This window comes from Urocitellus parryii, chromosome 12 (genome assembly GCF_045843805.1).
Source record: "Urocitellus parryii isolate mUroPar1 chromosome 12, mUroPar1.hap1, whole genome shotgun sequence".
NCBI classification, from domain to species: Eukaryota; Metazoa; Chordata; class Mammalia; order Rodentia; family Sciuridae; genus Urocitellus; species Urocitellus parryii.
In genome coordinates, this window is record NC_135542.1 from 84534345 (window position 1) to 84557941 (window position 23597).

The 23597-nt window shown below is 41.8% G+C and overlaps 1 protein-coding gene across 3 annotated transcripts in view; it reads right to left on the minus strand.

Moving 5' to 3' along the window:
- The window catches only part of Spred2 (sprouty related EVH1 domain containing 2), a 117768-nt gene that overhangs the window by 41712 nt on the left and 52459 nt on the right, over window positions 1-23597 (minus strand). The window contains exon 1 of one of the 3 annotated variants that reach the window (XM_026387228.2): window positions 10372-10398. The exons of the other annotated variants lie outside the window; for them this stretch is intronic. Coding sequence (XP_026243013.1) covers window positions 10372-10388 — 17 coding nt within the window. The 5' untranslated portion in view covers window positions 10389-10398. Of the gene's footprint in view, window positions 1-10371; window positions 10399-23597 lie in introns of those variants that run through there. 3 annotated transcript variants of the gene reach the window in all.

Here is a 23597-nt window from a genome sequence, read left to right on the forward strand (position 1 = left end):
AAGAATACTAGAAATCCCATATCTACAATGAGTGACCGATCACCTATACTTGGGGCATAATGAAGATAAAGGCATTGGGGCTGTGCTGCTGCTGCCACGCATAATCTCAAACTATAACCTAATGGGACACTTAAAAACAGGCAATTAAGTGTTTAAATGTTGGCTTCACCACCTGAAGGGGCAATTTTAGAAGCAGTGTCTAAGGCAGGTTTAAAAAAAAAAAAAATGGCTCTTTGGCCACTCTCCCTGTGTCCATGTGGCTTTTCCTGGAGCAGGTTATCTTTTGAGGTGAATGATGTGCCCAGCAGGAAGACAGCCCAGCTGGGCTCAGGGCAAGTTGAGAGATGGAGCAGCACAGGGACGACAGTTTCTTGATTGTGGTTCACATGCGATCAGCAAAGAAAGTCACCTGTGTTTCTTAAAATTTGAAAGTGTTCTGCCTTTACCCAACAGCCTAAATCTTAACATTTTTTACCTGGAGGGACCAGAAACTGGAGACTCCTGGGTATAATATGCTTCCTAAATCCTAGTCTTGGTCAACCATGGAGAGGTTAAATCTCTGTAGTTCAGTAGGTAAATTACCTTCATAGTAGGTCCTAGAATGCATTTTAAAATTATTTTTGAGTGCGGCACTGTGGCACACAGCTGTAATCCCAGTGACCTGGGAGGTTGAGGTACGGAGGATCACAAGTTGTAGGCCAGCACTGGCAAGTTAATAAGACCCTGTCTCAAAATAAAAAGGGCTGGGAGTGTGGCTCAGTGGTAAGGATCTCTGATTCAATTCCCAGTACAGGGCTGGGGTAGAGGATGGGAGGGTAGTAGAATTATTTCTGAGTGTGAAAACACCAACTTTGGGAATTTAATACTAATTACCAACAAGAACAACAAATCCATAGAATTGAAAGTAACTGTAATAAGATTTGGAAAAAGAAAAAAAAAACTTTTAAAAATTTGAATTCCATAGAATTCAAAAAAGTTCAAAATATTTTTTTAAAGGAAACATTTCTTTTTAAAAGCCTACCATCAAATAATTCTCTGCTCTGTCCCAGGTCTGCATTATACTGACACAAGATAGAGAATTAGATTCAGGCTTTTCCCTTCAAGGTAAATAAACTCCATATGCTAGACAAGGCCACTCAGCTGGCCATGTTCTCCTATCTGCCTCCATACCTTCCTTTACCTGAAAGGCCCAGAGGTCCTACCTGTTAGAATTACTGAAGTAACAAGATTAAAAACAGGCATGTGTATATGTTTTATTGTAATACTAACTTATTATAGCATTATACACAACTTCTTTAAATGCAAACATGGATATTTTAAAGTCAGTTAAAACATTTTAGGAAATTATTGGAAGATTTTACCCTAACAATTCACTAATATTCAAGGCATCTATTGGAGTCAGTTCTGAGTTTTTAATAAAAAAAAAAAATCACTAAAACACAAACAACTTTGACATGAGGAATACATGTTTGTTTGTGTGTGCATGCATGCACTAGGGATTGAACTCAGAGGTGCTCTTCCACTGAGCTATACCCCCAAACCGATTTACTTTTTGTTTATTTTTAAAATTTTGATACAGTGCTAGTTGCCCAGGTTGGACTTGAACTTGCAATCCCTTGTGTCAGTCTCCTGAAGAGCTGAAGTTATAGGCATGTGCCACCACACTGGACAATATGAGGGAAATATTTCAAGAAATGAACTTAGTTTTATTCAAGCCCCCCACAAAAGAAAGCATCCATTTCTCACAGACTAAATAGTCTGTCCTAAAGGGCTGAGTTTCAGGTGCTTACAAGGCAAAAAATGGAAACAAGGGAGCCCTGGGAGGTGAGCCGCAAAGTCTGAATCTAGGTTTATGACCCTGCTTTTACTGTCTGTCTGCTCTACTGAGCCCTGGGGTTCAGTGGAGTTTGTAGTTAATGAACTTCAAAGAACCAACAACTGAAAACAAACAACACAACCCGCCCCCAGAGAACCCTTTCTTCTTTTCCTACTTTTTACCCAGAAAGCAATAATTTTCTTTGCCTTTCCCTCTGTTTTACACACCCTTACACAAATGGTATTTACGATCCACATTTAACCCCCAAAGGCCAGTTAATGGAAACATTGGATCACTGAACAAAATTAACTCTCACCACATTAAAGCGTACATGTAAAAGAAAAATTGGTACTTCATAACACAAATGGCAAAGGGAGTTATTTAAAGTTAATAATCTCCAATTCAGGGCTTTAAATTGTAGCCCTTGAACTTCTGTGCATGACTTTCTCAGAAGAGTTTTGTGTTTTTCCTCATTATTGGAGAAAACAAAGGAAACAGTACCTAAAAATCCACAAGCTCAAGTATTTAGTGAGACTTTGAATTTTAAATCTACAAGATGCCAATAACAGTCCTGTAAAATCTGGTTCCTTCTCCTGTGACCCAGGGCACAGATATATATAATATATATTTTAACCTAACACCCCCTGCACCAGTCCCAAGCAAACCACAGTCAAAAGGTCAGGAAATTACTAAACTGTTAATGCCAAATTCTGAACCTACAAAATCTTTTACAAGCTAGTTCTTCATAAGAACTCTTCTAAACAAAAGGAGATGATCATTTACCCCACAGGAAGGAAGGAAAGTCAGCACATGGAGCTAGCAACAGACAGGATTTTTGCAAGCCTCATTGTTTATATTCCCGGCAGATCCACTGGACATGGGAGTCCTTTCAGGTGGCAAGAATTACTAATTGTTTGGTTTCTTTTGCCCCTGGGGCCAGGCCCTGGGATTATAAATTTCTTGCATCAGTCAATTAGAGAAACCACTCTCATTCATAGGAAAAAAATGTAAATCCAGCCTGGGAAAGGGATTTGTTCAAAGTCACTGACATTAGGGACAGATAAAGGATTCAGTCTCTTTAACTACCTCTGCCTACATTTTTTTAAAAAAATGGCTTTGTTGTGAAAAAGTTCCTGTATCTATACTAGCTGCTCTGAAGGATGTAAAAAGAGTGTTCTTGTTGTTACCTTAAGATTTGCTGGCAAGGCAGCGACTGTGAAGGAATTATAAGAAATGAAGTGGTATTAGTAATAGCACAGCTACATGACACAGGGACAAGGGCTGAAGAGAGTGGCAGAGCAGGTCTAACTGTCTGGGTGGCTTCTCACCAACAGAAGTTGTTCCTTCTGGGATATGTCAGGAGGCCTACCTTGCCGTCCATTTACTCCTCACAACTGGTACCACAGCCTTACTCTATTACTGAGCCTCAGTTGCTTCTTATGTAAATACCGAGGACTAGGGGCCAAATGACCTTTGAGGTCCCTTTTCACATCTTTGTGTTAAAAAAGAAAAAAAAAAAAAAAGCCCTTACAGTTCATTAGCTGTGCCAGTGAACTTACAAACACATGCCACAAAAATATTACACAAAAGCAGATCAGAAAACTTTCACCAGTAAAATGCAACTGAAAACATCTTTCAAATCGAAAAAAGAAAAAGAAAAAAAAGAAAAAAACACTTGAACCACAAAGACCTCTAACCCTGACATACTAACAGATACATTCTCTCAGTGCAAGTATCATTACACAATTATGAAGTCCCCAGGGCAAAACTGGTTTGTCAAAGTACTTTGAAAACCAAGAAATCATGAAAACTGAGTTATAATGAATTTAATAAAATATTAAACCCCACTGCCAGTGAGAATGGCCAGTTCTACTCTGCTCTGCCAGGTTTTAACTGTGAACTTTCCTATCTGGGTATATTTGGGGGAGAAAAGTCAAGCAAGGAGGAATTCTTAAACTGCTGCATTAATTAGCCTTCATGTTGGGGTCCCTGGAATATGGCTGCCACGGTTGGTTGAGAAATTTTCAGGCCTACAAAGCAAGCTGACCAATAAAAACAAAGCACTTACATACCCAAGTTCAAATGGCTTATTTAAATGCAAATTTATCAATGGTACCCACATTAATGCTATGGTTTCTGTTATGATTTAGATGTGAAATGTTCTCAGAAGCTCAAATGTGAGACAATGTAAGAAGTTCAGAAGTGAAAAGATTGGGTTATAGAGCCTTTACATAATCAGTACCTTAATTCCCTGATAGGGATTAACTGGGTGGTGAATGTAGGTAGGTAGGGTGCGGCTGAAGGTGTGGGTCTCTAGGGGCGTGCCTTTGGGTTACATATTTTGTCCTTGTTGAGCAGAGCTTGTGTGTGTTCATTCTCATTCTCTCTCTCTCTCTCTCTCTCTCTCTCTCTCTCTCTCTCTCTCTCTCCCCTTCCAGGTGAGATGTCCTTAGTGGCTTCCACTATGTTGTTCTGCCTTACCTCAAGCCCTGAGGAATGGAGTCAGCAGTCTACGGAGTGAGACCTCTGAAACTGTGAGCACCAAAATAAACTTTTCCTTTCTAAAATTGTTCTTATCAGGGCTTTTGATCACAGCAGTGATAAAGCTGACTAAAACAGTTCATAAATTCCAAACTCAGAGGTACTGGAAGATTCTCTTTTAAGAACTCACTGACTATTGGTGAGCAGTGAAGGCAAGCGTCAGGCTCAGAGGAGGATCATGAACCCTCTGCACCGTGATCCTCCTAAGTGGACTATACAGAGGGACAGGATTTGACCAACAAGGGCAATTTCCTTCCAACAACAAAACAGAGCTATCCACTCAGTACACACATTCTCTTCAATTACTTTCCTGCTATAAAAGAACTGGGAAGTAAGGAAACCGTTCAGGTCAGCTAGTTACCCAGCCTGCTCACAGTTTTAACATCTTGAAATAGTTTTCATCTATAGGAGAGGATTCCAGTTTGAGTACCTGAATCAAAAAGAACCCCTAGGAAACACCAGAGCTATCTACAACTTCCAAAGCCCACCAGATTGTGGCAGCGCTAGAAGGCATTTTATTTCAAGACTCATGATCTTCACAGATAATTGAGACCCTTGGGGGCTAAGCTGCTAAAACTGGGCTTTCTTGACCACCATTGAATCCTTGCAGTAGGGAACCCAACCAAGTTTTAAGACTTGCCTTCAGAGGTGGCTAAAGCCCAAGGCATGACAGCCAAGTGACCACAGGCAACTTCTACCAGAGAGCTTTACTGACAGATGCTGACCTGCTTGTTGGCCAGATGCAATTACACTACTGGAAAGTCTGTCATAAACCCATCGCTGTGGGCTGTGATTTAATGTAAAGAATAAAAGGGTCCCCAAACTTAATGTTAGTCAAGAGGAACACCACCTCCCAGGACTAACCTCATCTTGTTCTGGTTCTCTAGGACAGTCACTTCCCTGTAGGCACCATGAAAATACCACCCTGTACCCAGCAATGTCCTAAATGAGTCAAGTGCTCTGTATATGGAAGTTCTGCATGAACTGAAAAGGCTAGATGAACAGAAAGGGATACAACGTGACAGTGCTTCGTCCTGTGTGCCTGCACAGAGAGAACCAACTGTACATTCTTATCTCAAAAGACTGCTCAGTGTGAACCCATTTTCACTGCAGTATCCTCCATAAGACAAGAGATGGGAACAACCAAATGACCATCAAGGGATGAATGGCCAAACAAAATGTGACACATATATACAATGAAACATTACTCAGCCTTAATAAGGAAGGAAATCCTGTCATACCCAACAACATGGAAGGAACCTTGAGAACCCTATGCTAAGTGAGATAAAGCAAGTCACAGATAGTTCATGTGGCACACACCTACAATCCCAGCTATTTGGAAGGGTAAGGTAAGAGAATTCTAAGTTTGGGGCCAGCCTGGGCAACTTACTGAGATCCCATCTCAAGACAAAAAAGCAGAGGTTGTCGGACTGGGGGTGGAGCTCAGTGGTACAGCGGTCACGTAGCACAGGTTAGGTTCTGGGTTCAATCTCCAGTATTGTGGGAAAAAGACAGACAGACCACCACTGCACTATTCGTTTTACTCATATAGGTACCCGAATGTAACTAGTCAAAGACATGGAAACAGAAAGTGGAATTGTGGTTGGTGGTTGCCTGGGGTTGAGAGAGGAGAAAAGAGAGTTTTCTAATGGGTATGGAGTTTCAGTTTCACAAGATGAAACAAATCTGTTGCACAACAACAATACTACTAAGTTGCACACTTAGAAATAGCTGATGTAAATCTTATGTGTTGTGATTTTTTAGTACACATGCGCGTGCGTGAATCCTAAACAGCTGGGCCACTTGAATTTTGTATACTAAAGGACCTCAAGTTCAGAAATGCTGGTTTTTATGAGGGAACATTAAGAAGTAAACATTACCACTATTTAAATAAAATATCAACCTCCCCCTAATTATAAAGGTAACATATGTCCAAATAAATAAAAAACGTCCACTGTACAAATGACACATCACTATCCTTTCAAGAAATATTCTACTCGGAGGAAAGATTAGCAAATTTGTAAGACCTTCTCAAGGGAATTATAAAAGGAGGATCTCATGCTTCAATTATAAATGGAAATGTTGCCTTTGCTTTGTTCCTTGGGATACAAGGCAATTCACATACATGAAAAATACAAATGTTCCCTTTGGTATTGATTTTACTGAGAAAAATAAATGGTGTTTCTTATAAAATCATTTCAAAGAAGAACAGAAAAGAGTTAAACAGAATAGATTTTTCCCTAATTGTTAGCATTAACAAATTCCCCCAGGCATCAGACAATAATATTCTTACAGAATACTGAGTTTGTAATACAAGCGACAGAATCCCCCAGAACATTTTTTATGATTAGTTCCTTTTTACTTCTTCTATTCTAACCTCAATTTTAAAGATTATCACAAGGGTTTTCTAATAGTTCCATTTCTTCTACGTGAGGGTTACTGATGTTTTTTAATATTACTCAAAGCAAAAAAGGGGGAGGGGCTGTTTTCTATTTCTTTGGAACAAGTTCCTGCCAGGTTTTGCACACTGCTGTTCTTTGGCGATGTGATGAGAACACATGCCCACCCACAGGCACTAATTTTGCTCTTCACCCTTCCCAAGCAGCCTCTATGACACATGCTGTCTGTGCTCCATATAAGAGAATTCAAGAGGTCCAGTCAAACCCTGGCCCCACGGGGCTGGATCAATGACAGGAGGCAACCCAGCTCCTCTGCTGGGATGGGGACGAGGAACACGTATTTAACAGCAAACCACAAAAAAACCCCAAACCCAGCTCGGACATCTCCAATCTGAAAAAAATCTCTACAATCCCATGAGTTAATACTGAAAACAAAAGTCATCTCTTGGGTTGAGACTGAGATAGAAATGATATCTTCCTGTGCTTCCTTGCATACTCAATGATCTGAAGATGACACAGCTCACCCCCTGCCATGTGTAGCAGGAAGTACCTCCCTCATCCCAAGCCAAAGGCTCTTTCCAAGAGGGCTGAAGTGTCAGCCTGCTTCTGAAGCAAACAGATCCCTGAAAGAAGGCACAGGGCTAATACAAGTCCACAGCGGTTTGACAACAGAGTGGTCTTGTGTCCCATTTGTTTTCAAAGAGTGGGGTTATGTCCCAATAAGTCTGTGCTTTTCTGAACTAGAGAAGAAGGTTGATATTTACAGGTAATGACACAAGATTTATCTCCAAGTGTCAGGAATCCCACCCACTCTGTAGACAGAATGCGTGTAACTCCCGATGGGGGAGAATGAAGGTGGCAGTGGAGTGTAGGCAATGGGCAGGCCGAGCCCTCCCCTGGGAGCCAGTCATGGCCGCTCAGCCACAAATCATATGTCTGTAGAGCAATGCACTGCAGACTCTAGAAAAGGGTCTCTCGAAATACAAATGAGTATTTTTAAATGTTGATAGGTAATCCATAGTTAATCTTAGAGGATTCAAATGCTCTCCTGTCACAATCCCCCACCCCCAACACACATACAAGAAATGTCTCACAGAAGCTTTTGTCCAAAATTATGTCACTCTGCTTGGTTCAGAAAACATGGTCATCAAAACTATCAAACTGACTTTTGAGCCAGACAGTTTTTTCTTAATGTCTATCCAAGAAGAGTTACTTTCTGAAGAATCAAAAAGGGAACAGCTCAAAGTTTCTTGTACACGTGGCAACTGATGGCTCTGGATCGCAGGTTCCAGTCAATTTATGAATAAAAGAAAACTCCGGGAGGAATCTATTACACATAATGATAAATCCCAACAAGGCGGGCACTGAAGTGAAGACGGGGCTGGGTCTGGATCTCACGCACTTATTAATTTAACACTACCCAGCACCCGGCTCCCTCAGTATCTACTGATTGTTTCCAAGCTGAATGATATGTGAGACCTTCAATACTAGCCATGCTTCTGCACCCTTTTTCCCTCAAAAGGGAAAGAAGGATCTAAAAAACATGAGATCACTTTGGACTGATAGCTCACAAAGACTGTGGACCCACAAGTACAGTAGCCACAGGCAGCAGTGGTCACCACTGCTGAGTCTCAGTGATCCAGGTGCCTCCTATGTGGAGCTGGAGAGGTCTATGCTGCTTTGGGAAGAATACAAACAGGACTGTTGATGACACAAATCACAGGAAAACAAGACACTGTCATAGAAAACACCATTAAGTCAAGAGTATTAAAAGAAGTGTTTTTATATCCCTGCCTATAACTTTCTGTAGGCCTCAATGGGGGGAAGTGGTAAAACCTAATATATCAGTGAAATCAGAGAATACAAATCAGAAGGCTCTTCTGCCTTCAAAAGGACAAAATTAATTTGCATTATTTTTCAGATAACTTTTGATGAAGTAAACTCCAAGTTTAGTGTAGCATTTGCCAAAACTGCAAGAGAACCCTGTTTACTATATAACACTGCAAAGCATGAGCTTTACACAGTTCAAGTTAATGTTTTTTAAGTAGCTTTCCTTTCACAGCTTAAAAGAAAAAATTGTTAATGAGAAGGAATAGAAAAGGTCTCTCACTTTGAATCTGAAGTATTTTTAATATCACCAAATGCTATTATTAAATATGTACTATATATGTATGTGTATACACACACATATAAAAATAAGCCCTACAGATGTGGGCAGGAAAATTCTTAGCAAAACCCCCACATATTTCAAATACTGTTCTTCCTCATTATTGTCCTCTACCATAATTACCATGTTACAGCATAACAGGTGGCTTTCATTTATAGAATGCAAAATTAATGAAATTTGGAGTTGGAGATGGTCTTCTCTTCAAAAACAAATTGGCCACTCTAAAAAAAAAAAGTGTACCACTTAATCCACAAAACAAACAGAAACATGAATTTCTGAATGCATCTGAATCAGTAAATGGGATGCATTCACCAACAGTTTAAAATTCATACACCTCAAGGAAAACAAGTCATTATTATGGGTTTTATAAGAAAGAGGAAAAGGAACAAAGACTGCCTATTTTTCTAGCTTGGAAACTCCAGATCTTCTTCACACTCTCCGATGATAACAGGATTTACCATCACAGGCTGGGCTGCTTCACCAATGTGAGATCTTAGGCAAATTTGTGGGCAGTGGTGTTATAGGTCCTGACCCAGCCATGCTGGACCCACAACCCCGGAAAGCATAAATAGTACTGCTATAAACTAACTATAGCATCTGTCCCTAACAAGTAGGACTCAAAAGTACCTTTTTAAAACATTGAATAGACTGTGAGCACACATAGGAATGTTTAATATACTCAAATAAGCAAAATATGTGCCTTAACTAGTCAGGCATTGTTTAAATTTAGTGAGTGAAGAAATAGAGAAGGTCAGACATGCAGACACGGCTTTCCAATTATGCAGAATGATCCTTTAGATCATGTGAAAGCTATAATTAAATGTTGATACCAAATCCCCACTACCCTTTCTCCCACCTTGGAAAAGTTAATGCATGAATTCAGTCTGAGCAAATTGCGATCTGCAAAAAATAACCATATTCAGTCATAAGGGGAATAAAGCTTTCTTAAGTTAAGCCACGCATATTGGGGGGGGGGGGACAAGATACCAAAAGAAACCCAACATAACACAACAGTTAACATTAGACTGCCTCCTTCAGCCCTCCTCTGCTTATTCTTTTTTTTTTTTTAAAGCTCTAAGTTACCCACCCAAAAGATGTATCATTCCTGCAAGCTGTTTCCTAGGATAGCACTTTTTAGATTAGGACTTAATAAAAGGGATGGGTTAGAACCATTTTATCTGAATATCTAAGGAAACATTTGTTTTCAGAAAGAGGATGAGTGAATAAAAATTCTCTGTCCATCAACAGATTAGTGGTTATCTATCTGTCCTTGAATGTGGGCAGGCGTGTATGCATGCACGCACACACACACACTTATACACACACTTCAGTTCTTTACAATTAGAATGATTTTCCTCCTTTATAAAAATGGTAAAAGCACACACCAGAAATGTTAAGCAAAAGAGAAGAAGGAGAAATTAAAGTTCATGTAAATAGTAAGCACATACCTGCCAGGCGATGCCATTTCCTCTACATTGTAGAGCCCAAGTATTGGGTCTCAGCATTATTGCTACTATAAAGCTTCCGATAAAAATGGACCGTCTCTCGCTGACCTGAGAACCAGCTGGCTGCCTGAGAAGCGGTTTCCCCCATATATGATTCAGTCTCCTTGACAAATATACTGCATTGTACTGGATGAGTCATCCGAGGGTTAGTCCGCATTTTATAGGCCTGTTGTGTCATTACTCACATTCAACATCCTGCTTCTCAGAAGTGGAAACTGGAAGCCTGACAGCTGACAGATGCTTTTTCCAATTAAAATATTGTTTAAAAAAATTCCTGTAAGTTATGATTATCAATCATTGATGATAGTATGAAATGCCCAGGAAGCAAAGAGCACAGCTCAATATTTGAGATCACAGTCTATGGACCCACAAGTTCGAGCTGCTCACCCCGCCCCCTAGCCCAGATAATTTTCTTCAAAGTCAAGAGCAAGATCCTTCTCTCTGAGGCCATCAGTTGAACCAGCACAGGCAGGACCTTGGCGATTTTTGTGTTATAAGGTTATCCAGTTGTGGGAGCTATGAAAAAATGACATGTCAAAATTTTGGTTCCTGGATGGATTTTGCTAGGTGGGGTGGTAGCACTGTGTTTATCAAATGTTTACTTTTTAGATATCAGTGTTTACTTTTTAGGCATCCTGAAGTATGCTAAGGGTGAAATGATGTGGTATCTGGAATTTTTAAAAAATATTTTAGACATACATACATACATACATAGTTTAAAAAGAAGTGGCAAAATCAGAATAAATTGCTGCACCTGTGTGGTGAGAATATGCAGGTTGGCTGTATTTTTCTCTTTTGAGTATCTGTGAAATTTCTCATGGTAAATTTTATTTAAGTTAAAACTTTTAAACTTAAAAAAAAAAAATTCCCCCAGTCCCTACATTCTAATTTGTACTGAATAAAACACTTGAAGAATATAAAAGAATATATATTCAGGGGCTGGGGATGTGGTTCAGTGGTAGAGCACTTGCCTAGCATATGTGAGGCACTGGATTTGAGCCTTAGCACCACATAAAAATAAATAAATAAAATAAAGGTCTATCAACAACTTTAAAAAAATTTAAAAAATAGAACAACAACAACAACAAAACACCTGAAGCTGCCATGCTCATGAATGGGGGAAGAGGAGGAGCCCCATTCACAGGGTGACACTGTGGGTGTGGGAAATGAACCTGAAGGTGACTTAACCTACCAGTTGGAAGGTGTGATACTCATGTCCTAAGGCCATGGTGAGGGCTGTATCAACTCCCTGAAAGCTTCTGTCGTGATTATTTCCTCATGCTTTCTTTGAGGACAAAAGCCCCAGCCTTGTTCATGAGCTCAATGTTAACATTATGAAGGAGAGGTGACCATTTCCAGCTTCCTTTTATGGCTTTGGAAATGCTCCATGAGAGGTTATGTAAGTCAAGTCCAGAGTCCCTTATACCAACAAAGCCCTTTGTAAGGTGGCAGTGTTTGCTTGACTGACTTTGTGCTCAAAGTGGGGTACTGACACCAGCTGGAGGAGGAAGAGGGCTTGGATTTCACGGTCGGAAACAAAACAAACCACACCCCCAACATACGGAAGTTTTAGGATTGAACCCGGGGCCTGGCATGTACTAGGCATGTATCTCTACCACTGAGATACATCACCAGAACACCAGTGTATGTTCAATAAATCCACTGTTGAAACTAGATGTCATTCCAAAAACTATCCATATGATGTGCTGTGAAAGCATGACAAGCCACCACAAGAAACAAAATACAGAGGTCCTCCAGTACTCCAAACCTCTGCAGTGTCCCCTCAATAGGCTTCAGGCTGAGGTGTCCACCACAGCCAACAGCCAACCCCAAAGGACCTGGTCTAATACAACTGCAGACTGCCTTTGTGTAGCTGAGGCAATCCCCATAACATCAAATTACAGTCTTACTAATCCAGAAAGATTAGGATTGAGTGTGTGCCTGAAATGAAGACTTTCTGACTTTGACAAATTCTTTCCTCCTAAGGACAGCAAACTCTGAGGATTATCAAAATGTTCCCTCACAATTCATGACCTTTCATATACTTGAAAAGCATGATATACCTTAATGCAACAAGTACAAATGGGGGGAATTAACAAACTTCGAGCTAAGAAGTCTCCATCAGAATCTTGAAGACATAAATCTAAAGCTTATTAGAGTGTTATGAGCTGGCTGTGATGGCATGGTCCTGTAACCCCAGTGTCTGGGGAGGCTGAGGCAGTAGGATTTAAATTTGAGGCCAACCTTAACAAGTTAGTAAGACCCGGTCGAAATAAAAAGGTCTGGGAATACTGCTCAGTTGTGCAATACCTAGTAAATTGGAAAAAAAAAAATAATAATTTTATGATTTGAGTTTCATTAAAATACAAAAATATGAGCAATAGTATGTACACATAGACACAATGACCATGAATAAGGCAAATATATAGTAAAATGTTAACAAATAGGAAATTGGATAGAAGAGTTCTTCATACTATTTCATACTATTCTTACAACTTTTCTGTAAACATGAAATGTTTCAAAGTAAGTCTAAATGCACAAAACACAAGAAAGAAAATATAAGACCCCTGCTTAAAAAACTTTAGATTTCATAACCACCATGGTACCTGCTGTTGATGTGGCCACCCCATTCTTTTCTTTTTTTTTTTTTCTTTTTTTTTTTTGGTGCTGGGGATTGAACTCTGGGCCTTGTGCATGCGAGGCAAGCACTCTACCAGCTGAGCTACATCCCCAACCTGTGGCTAGCCATTTAGAAAACCTTAGACCATTAAGTAACTCACCAAAATGTGAACTCTTGAAATGCCTCTGTGCTCAGATTTCTCAAAGGGTGTTCCTTGCAATCCATCCTATAGGAACCTCCACATTAATATACAACCCAAATACATTTTGGGAAAACTACTATATCCTTGGGGATATATTAGTTTTAAGTTTGTTTGGCTTTGTGTTTCCCAATGTTTGACTGCAGACCTCTGCTTTCATCCCCCTTCCCCACACCTATTACCATCTTGATGAGCCTAAACAAAAGCTTTGGGAAACATGGCTGGTGGTGATGGGATCCAGGATATTTTTAATAATTTTACTATAAGTTTTCGCAAGAATAATTTCTTATAATAAAAGACATTCCAAAATTGGTTTCTGCCATCTTCAATGAACATATCTATTAGATGGTCAGCCTGCAAGCTAATGACCATCACTAGTCAGAAAACAACTTGAACTGTGCACTTATCTAGCCTCTCCCAACCATGCCACCCTGTGGCAGCGTGAACCTGTGTGGATGATGATGGGCTGGTGGGTCAGGCCAGCATGGGCATTCCTGCTAAGAAGTGGTTGGTCCTGGGGAGGCCACCCTAAGGAGCAAGAGCTCTCTAGAACTGGCTCTACTGCACCACTTTAGACTGCTGGGTTTGGGAATCTAGAAACCAGCTGGGATGCTTTCTGCCTTTGAGTTCCGTGGGCCTTCACATAAGTCATTCCCTAGCACTGATCCTTGGTAAGAAGCACAACTGCCTAGTGGTAGCACAGGATAAAGAACTTGTTTATTTGGGGAAAATGAACCCACAGATCCAATAGACTCTATTTTTTTTCAAAAATTGCTATGAATTAATTTGTTAGGGCTGTTAGCAATTATCTGCATTTTTGCTGTTGTTAAATATCAAAAACTGGCTGATGTCAAAATCCAGAAGCATGCGTGAGGCCCTGAGTTCAATCCCCAGTATGGTGGTGACAGTGGGGAACAAACATGGGTATTAATGATGTGGACACTGCAGGCTGGTACGATAGAAAAGAGCATGTGCCTGGAGTTGTCTTGGTTCAAAATCCAGCCTTGTTTTTATTTACATATTACTTTATTTGTGGTGCTGAGTATTGAACAAGGACCTTACATATAACAGGGAAGTGCTCTACCACTAAGCTACTTGCCCAGCAATTTTTACTTATTAATTTCATTAATTTGCAGAGGCTGGCCTTAAACTTGCAATCCTCCTGCCTCAGTCTCCTGAATAACTGGGATTAGAAGTGTGTGCCACCATATGTGGTTTTACTTACATTATTTAACTTCTCTAAGACCCTGGTTCCTTATCTGTAAAATGGGTATAATACTATGAATAACCTCACAATTGTTTTGAATGGGATAAATGTGATCATTCCCAACAAGTGCTTAGCATACAGCCTAGCCACATGCAGAACGCTCTTCAATTTATGCAAACAGTGATGAGGATGTTTGTAGGCATTTTGAATTTAGACTCTCAGGGGTGGGCAAACTGTGGCCAGACACCACACTCGTCTGTTTACATCCTGTCTATGAGAGCTTACAAAGACGGATTTAAGCAGCTGTGACAGAAACCATATGGTCCCCAAAGCTTAAGCTTTACTATCTAGACCTTCACAGAGAAAGTCTGTTGACCTTGGTGATCAATGCTTGGGGGGATGAAGACCTTCTATAGGTCTTTTCCGCCATAGAAGTTTAAGTCAGTTGGTCCTTTATTTTGCTTAAGGTTCCAATTTACAATCTGATATCTAAATGCTACTTAAGGTGATCAGAACAAAACAAGCTGCTTTTCTTACAATGCAAATCACAAGCTCTCAGTCTCATGGCCGGTGGTGAAAGCTGCAGAGTCTGAGTCTGAGGCTGCTTGCTGGTCTTTTGGCATCCCCTCTCCCCTGACCTACCCAGAGAAAAACCCCTCCCCACTTCAGAGTTCAGTACACCAGCTGTACTATGTGAGTCTACAGCCAGGCCTCTCCCCTCCCCCAAGTCACATCTGTGCATTATGTGGAAACCACATGTGTCCCCAGAGCTTGAAGCAAGAGGTGAAAGATGATCTGAAAGAGGTATTCAGGAACCTGAGCAAACAAACATGAAGGATGCCCTCAAGGGGGCTGGATGCCCACATGCAGGAGCCGGAAAGCAGTGGAGGCCTTGGGAAATCGGGGATGCAGGCAGCATCAGGGCACCTCCACCTCTGACCAGGGCAGTAAGGAGACCAAGGGCCAACCCAGAAACATGAAAGGCAGGCCTCAAGAGCAGTCCCAGGACACATAACTGCATCCAATTGTGATGCATATTTTCTTTGGCAGGAAAACTTGTTTATTTGGGGAAAATGAATCCACAGCATTAATGGAAAATGCAGGTGAAGGGACTCCTGGGGCTAGGCTCTGGGAGGGGAGATTTGAACAATAGAAACCATTCTAACTGCTCTCAGTTATGATCTCTTGGGTGGGGGTAGCATTAGCCAGCTGTTGGGGCAGAGATGAAATCTGGGATGTGCTTAGATATACACGGGTCTTTGTGGTGGTCACTTTTTGCCTTACTGGGAAATGTCAACACCTTTGAGAAGGCAATACAGTGAGGAAATGCCTTTGTTAAATACCACAGGGAGCCATGAGGGCTGGTCAAGGAAGGGAGCAGGAGGCATATTTCTGGTGTTATCTACTGAGAGCAGAATTTCGGAGACAGTAAGCTACAGAGACCATGTTTCTTAAAGTCTGGCTGGCAGGAGGGGTAAAAGAAGACTCTCTCCAAAACTCATGGTTAATTTGGGGATGTTCTGCTTGGCAAGAGCGAGAAGATCTGTGCTGATGAAATGCACATAAGACATTATGCTAAACAGAGGGGGAAAAAATGACCCTATGATGAGAAGATCTTCAGAGCTAGGACGGTGGATAGAGCCCAGGTTTCCTCAGGAAAAGGCAAAGGAGCTCACATTCACAGTGCCCACTCTGTGTGGGGTGCTTTGTATGATTACATCATCACACCCACAAAATTTGTTTCAGGCCTATGTGGAGGAAAAATAGGGGGCAAAACTAGTGGCAGGTGTAGTCTAGACAGCCTGAGTTTCTTTGGCACAGTATGTTACATGGCCAGGGCAGGGATATGGAGACCAAACACACCAGTAATATGGTAAAGTCACTCTGGGAAGTTATGGGAGGAGCCAAGGGCTTCATTAGCAAGGAAAAGGGAAAAGTTAGTGTTCAGGGCACTGGCTTTTCAGCTGAGCTATGAGAGGCCCAACTTCACTTCAAGCCTGGAGGAGTGCTGAGGACCAATCAGGGCAAAACCTAGCTTCTCCAGAGACCTGGGCTGCAGGGAGAAGTCAAAACCCAGATGTAGAGGTGGAATTTTAAGTTTAAGGGATGGGGCTGGTTCAAAACCTGGAAAAGGGATATATGAAGTACCTAGGGGTGAATATTTAATATACATATTAGCACCTGCCAGGCTGAACAACAGGGTCAGCACTTGAAGTCCACTCAAGGTGGATGACTTATTCCTTAAGGTAAGCTTAGACCAAGGTGACCAGGCTGACCCACATTGGCCATTCAGCCTAGTTCAGCCTCTGTTGTTTCATTACCTCTGAGCCAGCATCACACCTGAAGCTGCTCCAGGCTGTAGAATTCTAGGAACAGTTTTCAGCTCTCGCTCATTTTGATGCTGGCTACGGAAAAACTCGAGGATAACAGGTTAGCTTCCTAGCAAAGCAAACCTTCTGTGTGGAAGCCATCTTTGTTTGTCAGATGGCTAGAGAGATATTCAGCCGCAAATGGAAATCTCTTCAAAGAACTCTCAACAATACTCTTTAATCATTTACCTATGTAAACAGCAACCAAATTCATGGAATCAGAAATTCTGCAACTTCAAATTACTCCGAGGTCATAGCTTTAACTTGACTTTGCAGCTAGTTATGTGACCTTGGGCAGAGTTACTTCCTTATGCCTCAATTTCCTTGTCTAGAAAATTAAACTAGACAAGGAAATTGATTTAAACCAGTCCAACTCTTGAAACTCTGAAATTCTACAAGGAATGGTTTGATAGCAGATAAGTGAGAAAACTGACTAGTCATACAAGTAGCCAAAGAGGAGAGGAGTGGGAAAGAAAGTTGGGCAGGGGATCAGGAAGAAAACTATGTTCCCAACCCTCGGATCTCAGAGATCGACTCAACTAACTGACCAGTCTAAAACAATGCCGTCTTGGCCAGGCACGGTGGCACACACCTGTAATCCTAGCAGCTCGGGATGATATCCCTGGTACCAAAAAAACGGATGCCAATCTCACCCCAAAGTTAGAAGTGGCTTTTCCTTATAAAAGACATTAATCAACAAGAGTAGCACATGCATGTAATGCCATTGACTAGGGATGCTGAAGCAGGAGGATCTCGAGAAGTTCAAGGCAAGGATGGACAAATCAGTGAGTCTCTGTCTCAAAAATAAAAATAATAAAAAGGGCTGGGCATGTAGCTCAGTAGATAGAGCATTTGCCTAGCATATGCAAAGCCCTGCGTTCAATCTCCTATACCTAAAAACAAAAAAAGTGGTGGGGAGATGGGAGATGTAGCTCAGAGGTAGAGTGGTAGAGCACTCTAGTTCAATCCCCAGTGCCAAAAGAAAGAAAGCAGGAAAAGCAGCAGTTGTCAACATTAGCCACAGTTATATCATGTACAAGTACTTGATACAACTTAGAATCACATAGGAATTTTATTCCAAAGACCCCAAGACAAGGTGACAGAGCCTAGCACATCCTCTTCTGATTTCATGACAACTGTTAAGTACAGTGTCTTGTTAAGACTTGCCCATCATCTTTGCTGGACTTGAGATTCTCAAGGTTTTTTCTTTTTCACTTTTGTATTTTGGCATCTGCTACAGAAGATGCTGTAACCATATGGTAAGCCCTTCAAAAACTGGGTTTCTTTCATTCATTCAACAGACAAACATAGTTTATCCTTTACTGCCTGAAATAGCGGGGTGGCGATGAAGATTTTGCTAGGGAAGGCAATGACAGATAGATGGTGGCTAACTTTTGTATTTCACACCCTTCATCACAAAAAGCAATAAATACATTGTGGGAAATGCAAAGAAAAACACTTCCCTGAACATCTAGGTGGTAGAATTTAAGAGTATTACAGGCATTCTGCGAATTTAAAGTGCTCTTCGCCACTATCTGAATCCCATGTAAAAAGTGACTGGGAAATAATATCCCCCTATTTTTTTTCCTATTTATTAGTGGATTTTACACTGTGGATCTTAGATATTAACTAAAAAACAAACAAACAAAAAAAACTAGAAGAGCAGCCTAGAAGTCTAAAATGGTCCTTAGAGATAGCTAATTCTTGAGCAACCACACTTAACAGATGAGAAAATTAGTTGTAGGGGCCAGAACTATAGTTTTATAGAGCCCCAAACGTCTGTGTGGTCTGAGTCCCTTTAGAACAAGAAATCAGATGTCCATATCTGGAATATTTACCTTGACTAAAATTCTCAGTGCCAGGTTAAATAACTCTCTGAGAAGGGCAGCCAAAATTGCTCAATACTGTGAAAGTTCTTTCTAGTTTTGCCATAAACAATTTGATTCTATTAGGAAAAAAAAAAAAAAGAAAGAAAAAGAAAAAGCCACTGAACCTGAGTTAGAGCTCACTGGTTTTTAAATGGCAGCTAAATGAGAGCCAGGAAACCCTTCCCTCTGCTCTACCCTGAGTTCTACAGTGAGCAGGCTAGACACCATCTGAGAAGGCTTACGGGTCTGCCCCAACCTTCTGGGGCCTCACCTGAATTTTAAGTAGACATGTTTAGACAGCATCCTGCTTGCTCCAAGTATCTCCTCCTCTCAGGAGACCCCCAAGAGTGTCATAATAAAACCAGAAGAAGGGTATCCAAACTGCCACATCGAGAAAAGATGTTCTGTGCAGCCTCCTAGGGGAGTCTAGGATACACACTCAGCGAGAGGACAGAGAGCAGAGGCCCTTCCTCTGAAGGAACACACACTCTGGAGTTGGCTGAGACTTGGGGACTCCCAGTCCACATGCCTCCCCTAAGCACTTATGCCTTGCCATCCCTGATGACTGACTTGAGTGCTTAAGGATACCATACATACTCATCTTTCATTGTGGCCCCTAAATGCTAGCCAACTATTTCATCTGAGCTCCACCACAGAAAGACCGACGCTTCCCAAGACTGGAGGGGTACAAAGGTTGCATGCCGGTGTCCCACAGAACATTCAAGGGTAATTGTGACCCATGTGCTTTCCACTGCATATAGCTGTTTGGAAAAGGCAGAAAAAGCGGAAGAGAGAACAAGTCTCTGGCCACACAGGTATCTCAGTGCTCACTGTAGTACTTAGGGCGGAGCAGAGGGAAGGGTTTCCTGGCTCTCATTTAGCTGCCATTTAAAAACGCAGCTCTCCCATTTCATTAAATTAAGTATTAGATGCTGGGGGGGGGTGGATAATGAATGTGACCTCCACCTATTTATTGACTATGAACCAAGACCCAAATAGTAAAGCACCAACTGGGATACAACAGAGGTGCGTTTGTGGCAGAGCCGAGAATAGATCCTGAGCATCCTTGAATTTCATCTTTCAGAACAGTTTTAAACAAGGCTCAGTCCCACATGTCCTTTGTTTTAAGTCTCTCCAAAGATCCTCTCTGTCCCTTTCTCTACTCAAGAGGGAGAAAAGAATTCCCTGGATTTCATTTGTTTGTTTCCTGTGAGCCCTGGGGGAACTGTTCCTGATGCTAAGAATGTGCCCAGTGTGGAGAGCAAGTCTTAACACTGGAACATTCCAAAACTACCAGGGTGGGACCAGTTTGGCTCAAAGGGATTTTGCTACCACTCAGGAGAAGTTGGAAACAAACAGAAACACACAGTCAATATGGTGCACAGGATGCCAACATATGAACAGGAGTCAGCAGAGAGGCTGGGGTAGGAGCAGCAGCCATGCCAGCCCCCAGCCCCTCGTACCCAGAGTTCCCTGCCAGAAATAGGGCAGTTCACTGCGCTGGAGACACAGGCTCCCTTGCCTTCCCTGTCCCTACAGTTAAACTTTAGATGCTGTCAGCTCAGTTTATATTTCAGGGTGAGGAAGGGGAAAAGCCCATGAGCTTCAGAACAGAACCAAATATTTACAATCTATTGCCGAGCGAGGCATTATGGGAAGGAGAGGACTCACATTCCTGGGCTGGTCACAGCCTTGCTTGGGCCACTTCAGAGCCCAGGATTCTGGGATGTTGAAGTACAAATAAGCAGTGGTCAGAAGTTTATAAAACAGATCAACTGGGGCATAATAAAGCCATCAATTTATCCACACAATGTAAGTACAGATGCAATATATACATCTGATCATAAATAAATACATAAAGGTACTGTCCCCCCAAATCCCATCTGTATCATTATTTCTCCCACCAATAAGCCAATACTAGCCGTTTTTTTAAAAAAAGTTTTCATGTATGGGCTGGGGATGGCTCAAGAGGTAGCTCGCTCGCCTGGCATGCGTGTGGCCCAGGTTCGATCCTCAGCACCACATACAAACAAAGATGTTGTGTCCGCCGAGAACTAAAAAAAATAAATATTAAAAATTCTCTCTCTCTCCCTCCTCTCTCACTCTCTCTTTAAAAAAAAAAAGTTTTCGTGTATCCTCCAGGATATATGAAAATACAAGTATGCACCCCACCACCACCAACAGCATATTATTCACAGGCTCTTGACCTTGCTTTTTTTACCTCTATGCGATCTTTTGGTATTAGAATAGACAACAAATCTATTTTCTTTTTACGTCTTCACGGTATTCCACTATACAGATATATCATGAATTTATCTATTTAGGTGCTGGGAATTGAACCCTAGACCCATGATTTATTTAACCAGTCTATTATTAATGAACATTTAGGTTTCTCCAAACTTTTTGCTTAGAAAACCAATCCTGTCATGAATGACCTTATATTTTAGAGCTGCCTTTATATATTAAGAAGTTTACTTGTTGTTCTGTAACCACCTGACTGTGATACAAAGACAGAAAGAAAACCTCACAACTGCAAATCCATCCAAAATCAAAACAAAGCGTGTGCAAAGCGCCTGCACACAGCTGTGGAAAAATGAGATAGATTTTGATTTTTTGAGTGGGTTGGAAATATATATGATGCGTATGTAGTAGATAACTGATATCTGTGGAAGGAGTCGATCGTACAATCATTTGTGTTGCCCTCCTCCTGCCACTCCCTACCCCCAACCAAATCCTCTCTACCTAATCAACCTGGGGCGATCCTGGCATCTTTTCCCTTAAGAAATTCTACCAGCGGCACAGTGGTACATGACTGTAATCCCAGCAGTTTGGGAGGCTGAGGCCCTATGCATCCAGAGACTTAGTTAGAATTAAATCCACATAGGGAAGCAAGATAGGACTGGTGTTGGCCCGCCCCTCCATCAGAGCCCAAGTCTCAGGTAATCTGCCAGGTAACTGTCAAAGCAGGTGCTCTCAGTGGAGTCCAGAAGGCTGCCACAGCCGCCAATAAAGAAGCAGAAAATTCTAAGCTCTCCATGGAGCTGACTCATCCCTCCTTCCACAAGCATCCTGAAGGTTCTATTCTAAGTTTACCAAAGGGAACACGCCTTTAGGCAGAAGCAGAGTGCTGAACAGACTGGGCTAGGGCCTCAATTAGCATTTCCTCTGTAACAGGGTCAAGGTCTCATCAGAAGAGCTAAGGAAGAGGAGGAGAGAGACCATCCTGTGAACATCAGCCAAAGGCCACAGACACCTCTTTTCAGAAGTGCACGTGCATCATTGCCTCTGTGTGTATACACAAGGACAATTTAATTACCCGAGGTTAAATTCTTAAAAATAAATTATACTTGTTTGGGCTCTAATGGGGGTGGGGGGGGGAGAGAAAAGAAAAAAAAGGCATTTTTGAGACTGAAAAACAAAATTGAAAAAACTGAAAATGGACTTGGTATTAGATGAGAATAAGAAATGGATATTTTGATAGATGTGATAATGGTACATCCAGTAGTTATTTTTAAAGTCCTTATCTCTTAGAGATACATATTGAGTATTTCATATATCTGGACTTTACTTTAAAAGTTGCCCCCTTGGCCAGGCACAGTGGTGTATGCCTGTAACCCCAGTGGCTCAGGAGGCTGAGGCAGGAGGATCACGAGTTCAAAGCCAGCCTCAGCAATTTAGTGAGGAGCTAGGCAACTCAGTGAGATACTGCCTCTAAATAAAATTCAAAATAGGGCTGGGGAAGTGGCTTGGTGGTTGAGTGCCCCTGAGTTCAATCCCTGGTACAAAAAAAAGGCGGGGGGGGGGTGTGTGTGGCAGTGGTAGAACAGCTGCTTAGTGCAAGGCCCTGAGTTCAACCCCAGGTACTACAAACAAAAAACCAGTCCCTGGTAGGTTAAAACAAGAAGTTGGGCCTACTTTACATCCAGATGGAAGGTAACCTGTTATCAACACCAGGACTGCAGTTCACATCAAGTATTCCACAAGCACCAAGTCCTAACTAATATGCATCTCACTGAGACCAACCTGTGCTGGCTACAAAAAAACTCCTGTTTGAGCAGGTTGACAGCTGGCCTTATTCAAGCAGAGAGGACCTGGAAATTCTCCTAGGAGTGCAAGCCTTGCCTCTCTAAGGGATCGGGAAGATTTTCCTGTGGCTGGTGACATGTTCTCATATGCAACTGTGAGCCTCTGCTCACTTTTTTGTGGCAGCGGGGTTAATCATGTGTCATTCTCAGAGCCTCGAGAGAGGTGGAAGTTTTGCCCTTCTATATATGTTAACTACTTTCAACTCTCCCTTATAACAACCCTGAAGTGTAATCCTATTCCCATTTTAGAGATGGGAGAAATGAGGCCCAGGATATGTTAGTTATGATACCTGAGGCAGCACAGCAGCAGAAAGCAGAAGCTGGAATTTGCTTTACTCTTCCTGCAGCCACATTCTTCAAGATATCCATTAGGACAGGCTGTGGGCACCTCTTGCTCCCACCTACCAGAAATAATCCAGAGGTTGCTGGGTCACTCCATCCTCCTACATGAACCTAAAGATACAACCCCTGAAATTTTCCCTCATGCCTTATATGGGGTCAGGCATTGGTCTTCCACTCAGATGGACCCCAACTGGTGCTGCTTCTAGCTGCTTCATCCACAGCATTATACCACAGGGTCAGTGCTTCTCACACACCCAACTTGATTTTTCAGTTTTATTATTTTTGCAATTCTGGGGGATCAAACCTGGGGTCTTGTGTATGCCAGGCAAGTGCTCTACCACTGGGCCACACATCCCTAGTCTTTTTTTGTTGTTTATTTCAAAACAGAATCTCCCTGTGTTGCCCAGGCTGCTCTCAAATCCCTGGGTTCAAGCAATCTATCTGCCTCAGGCTCCAGAGTAGCTAGGACCACAGGAATG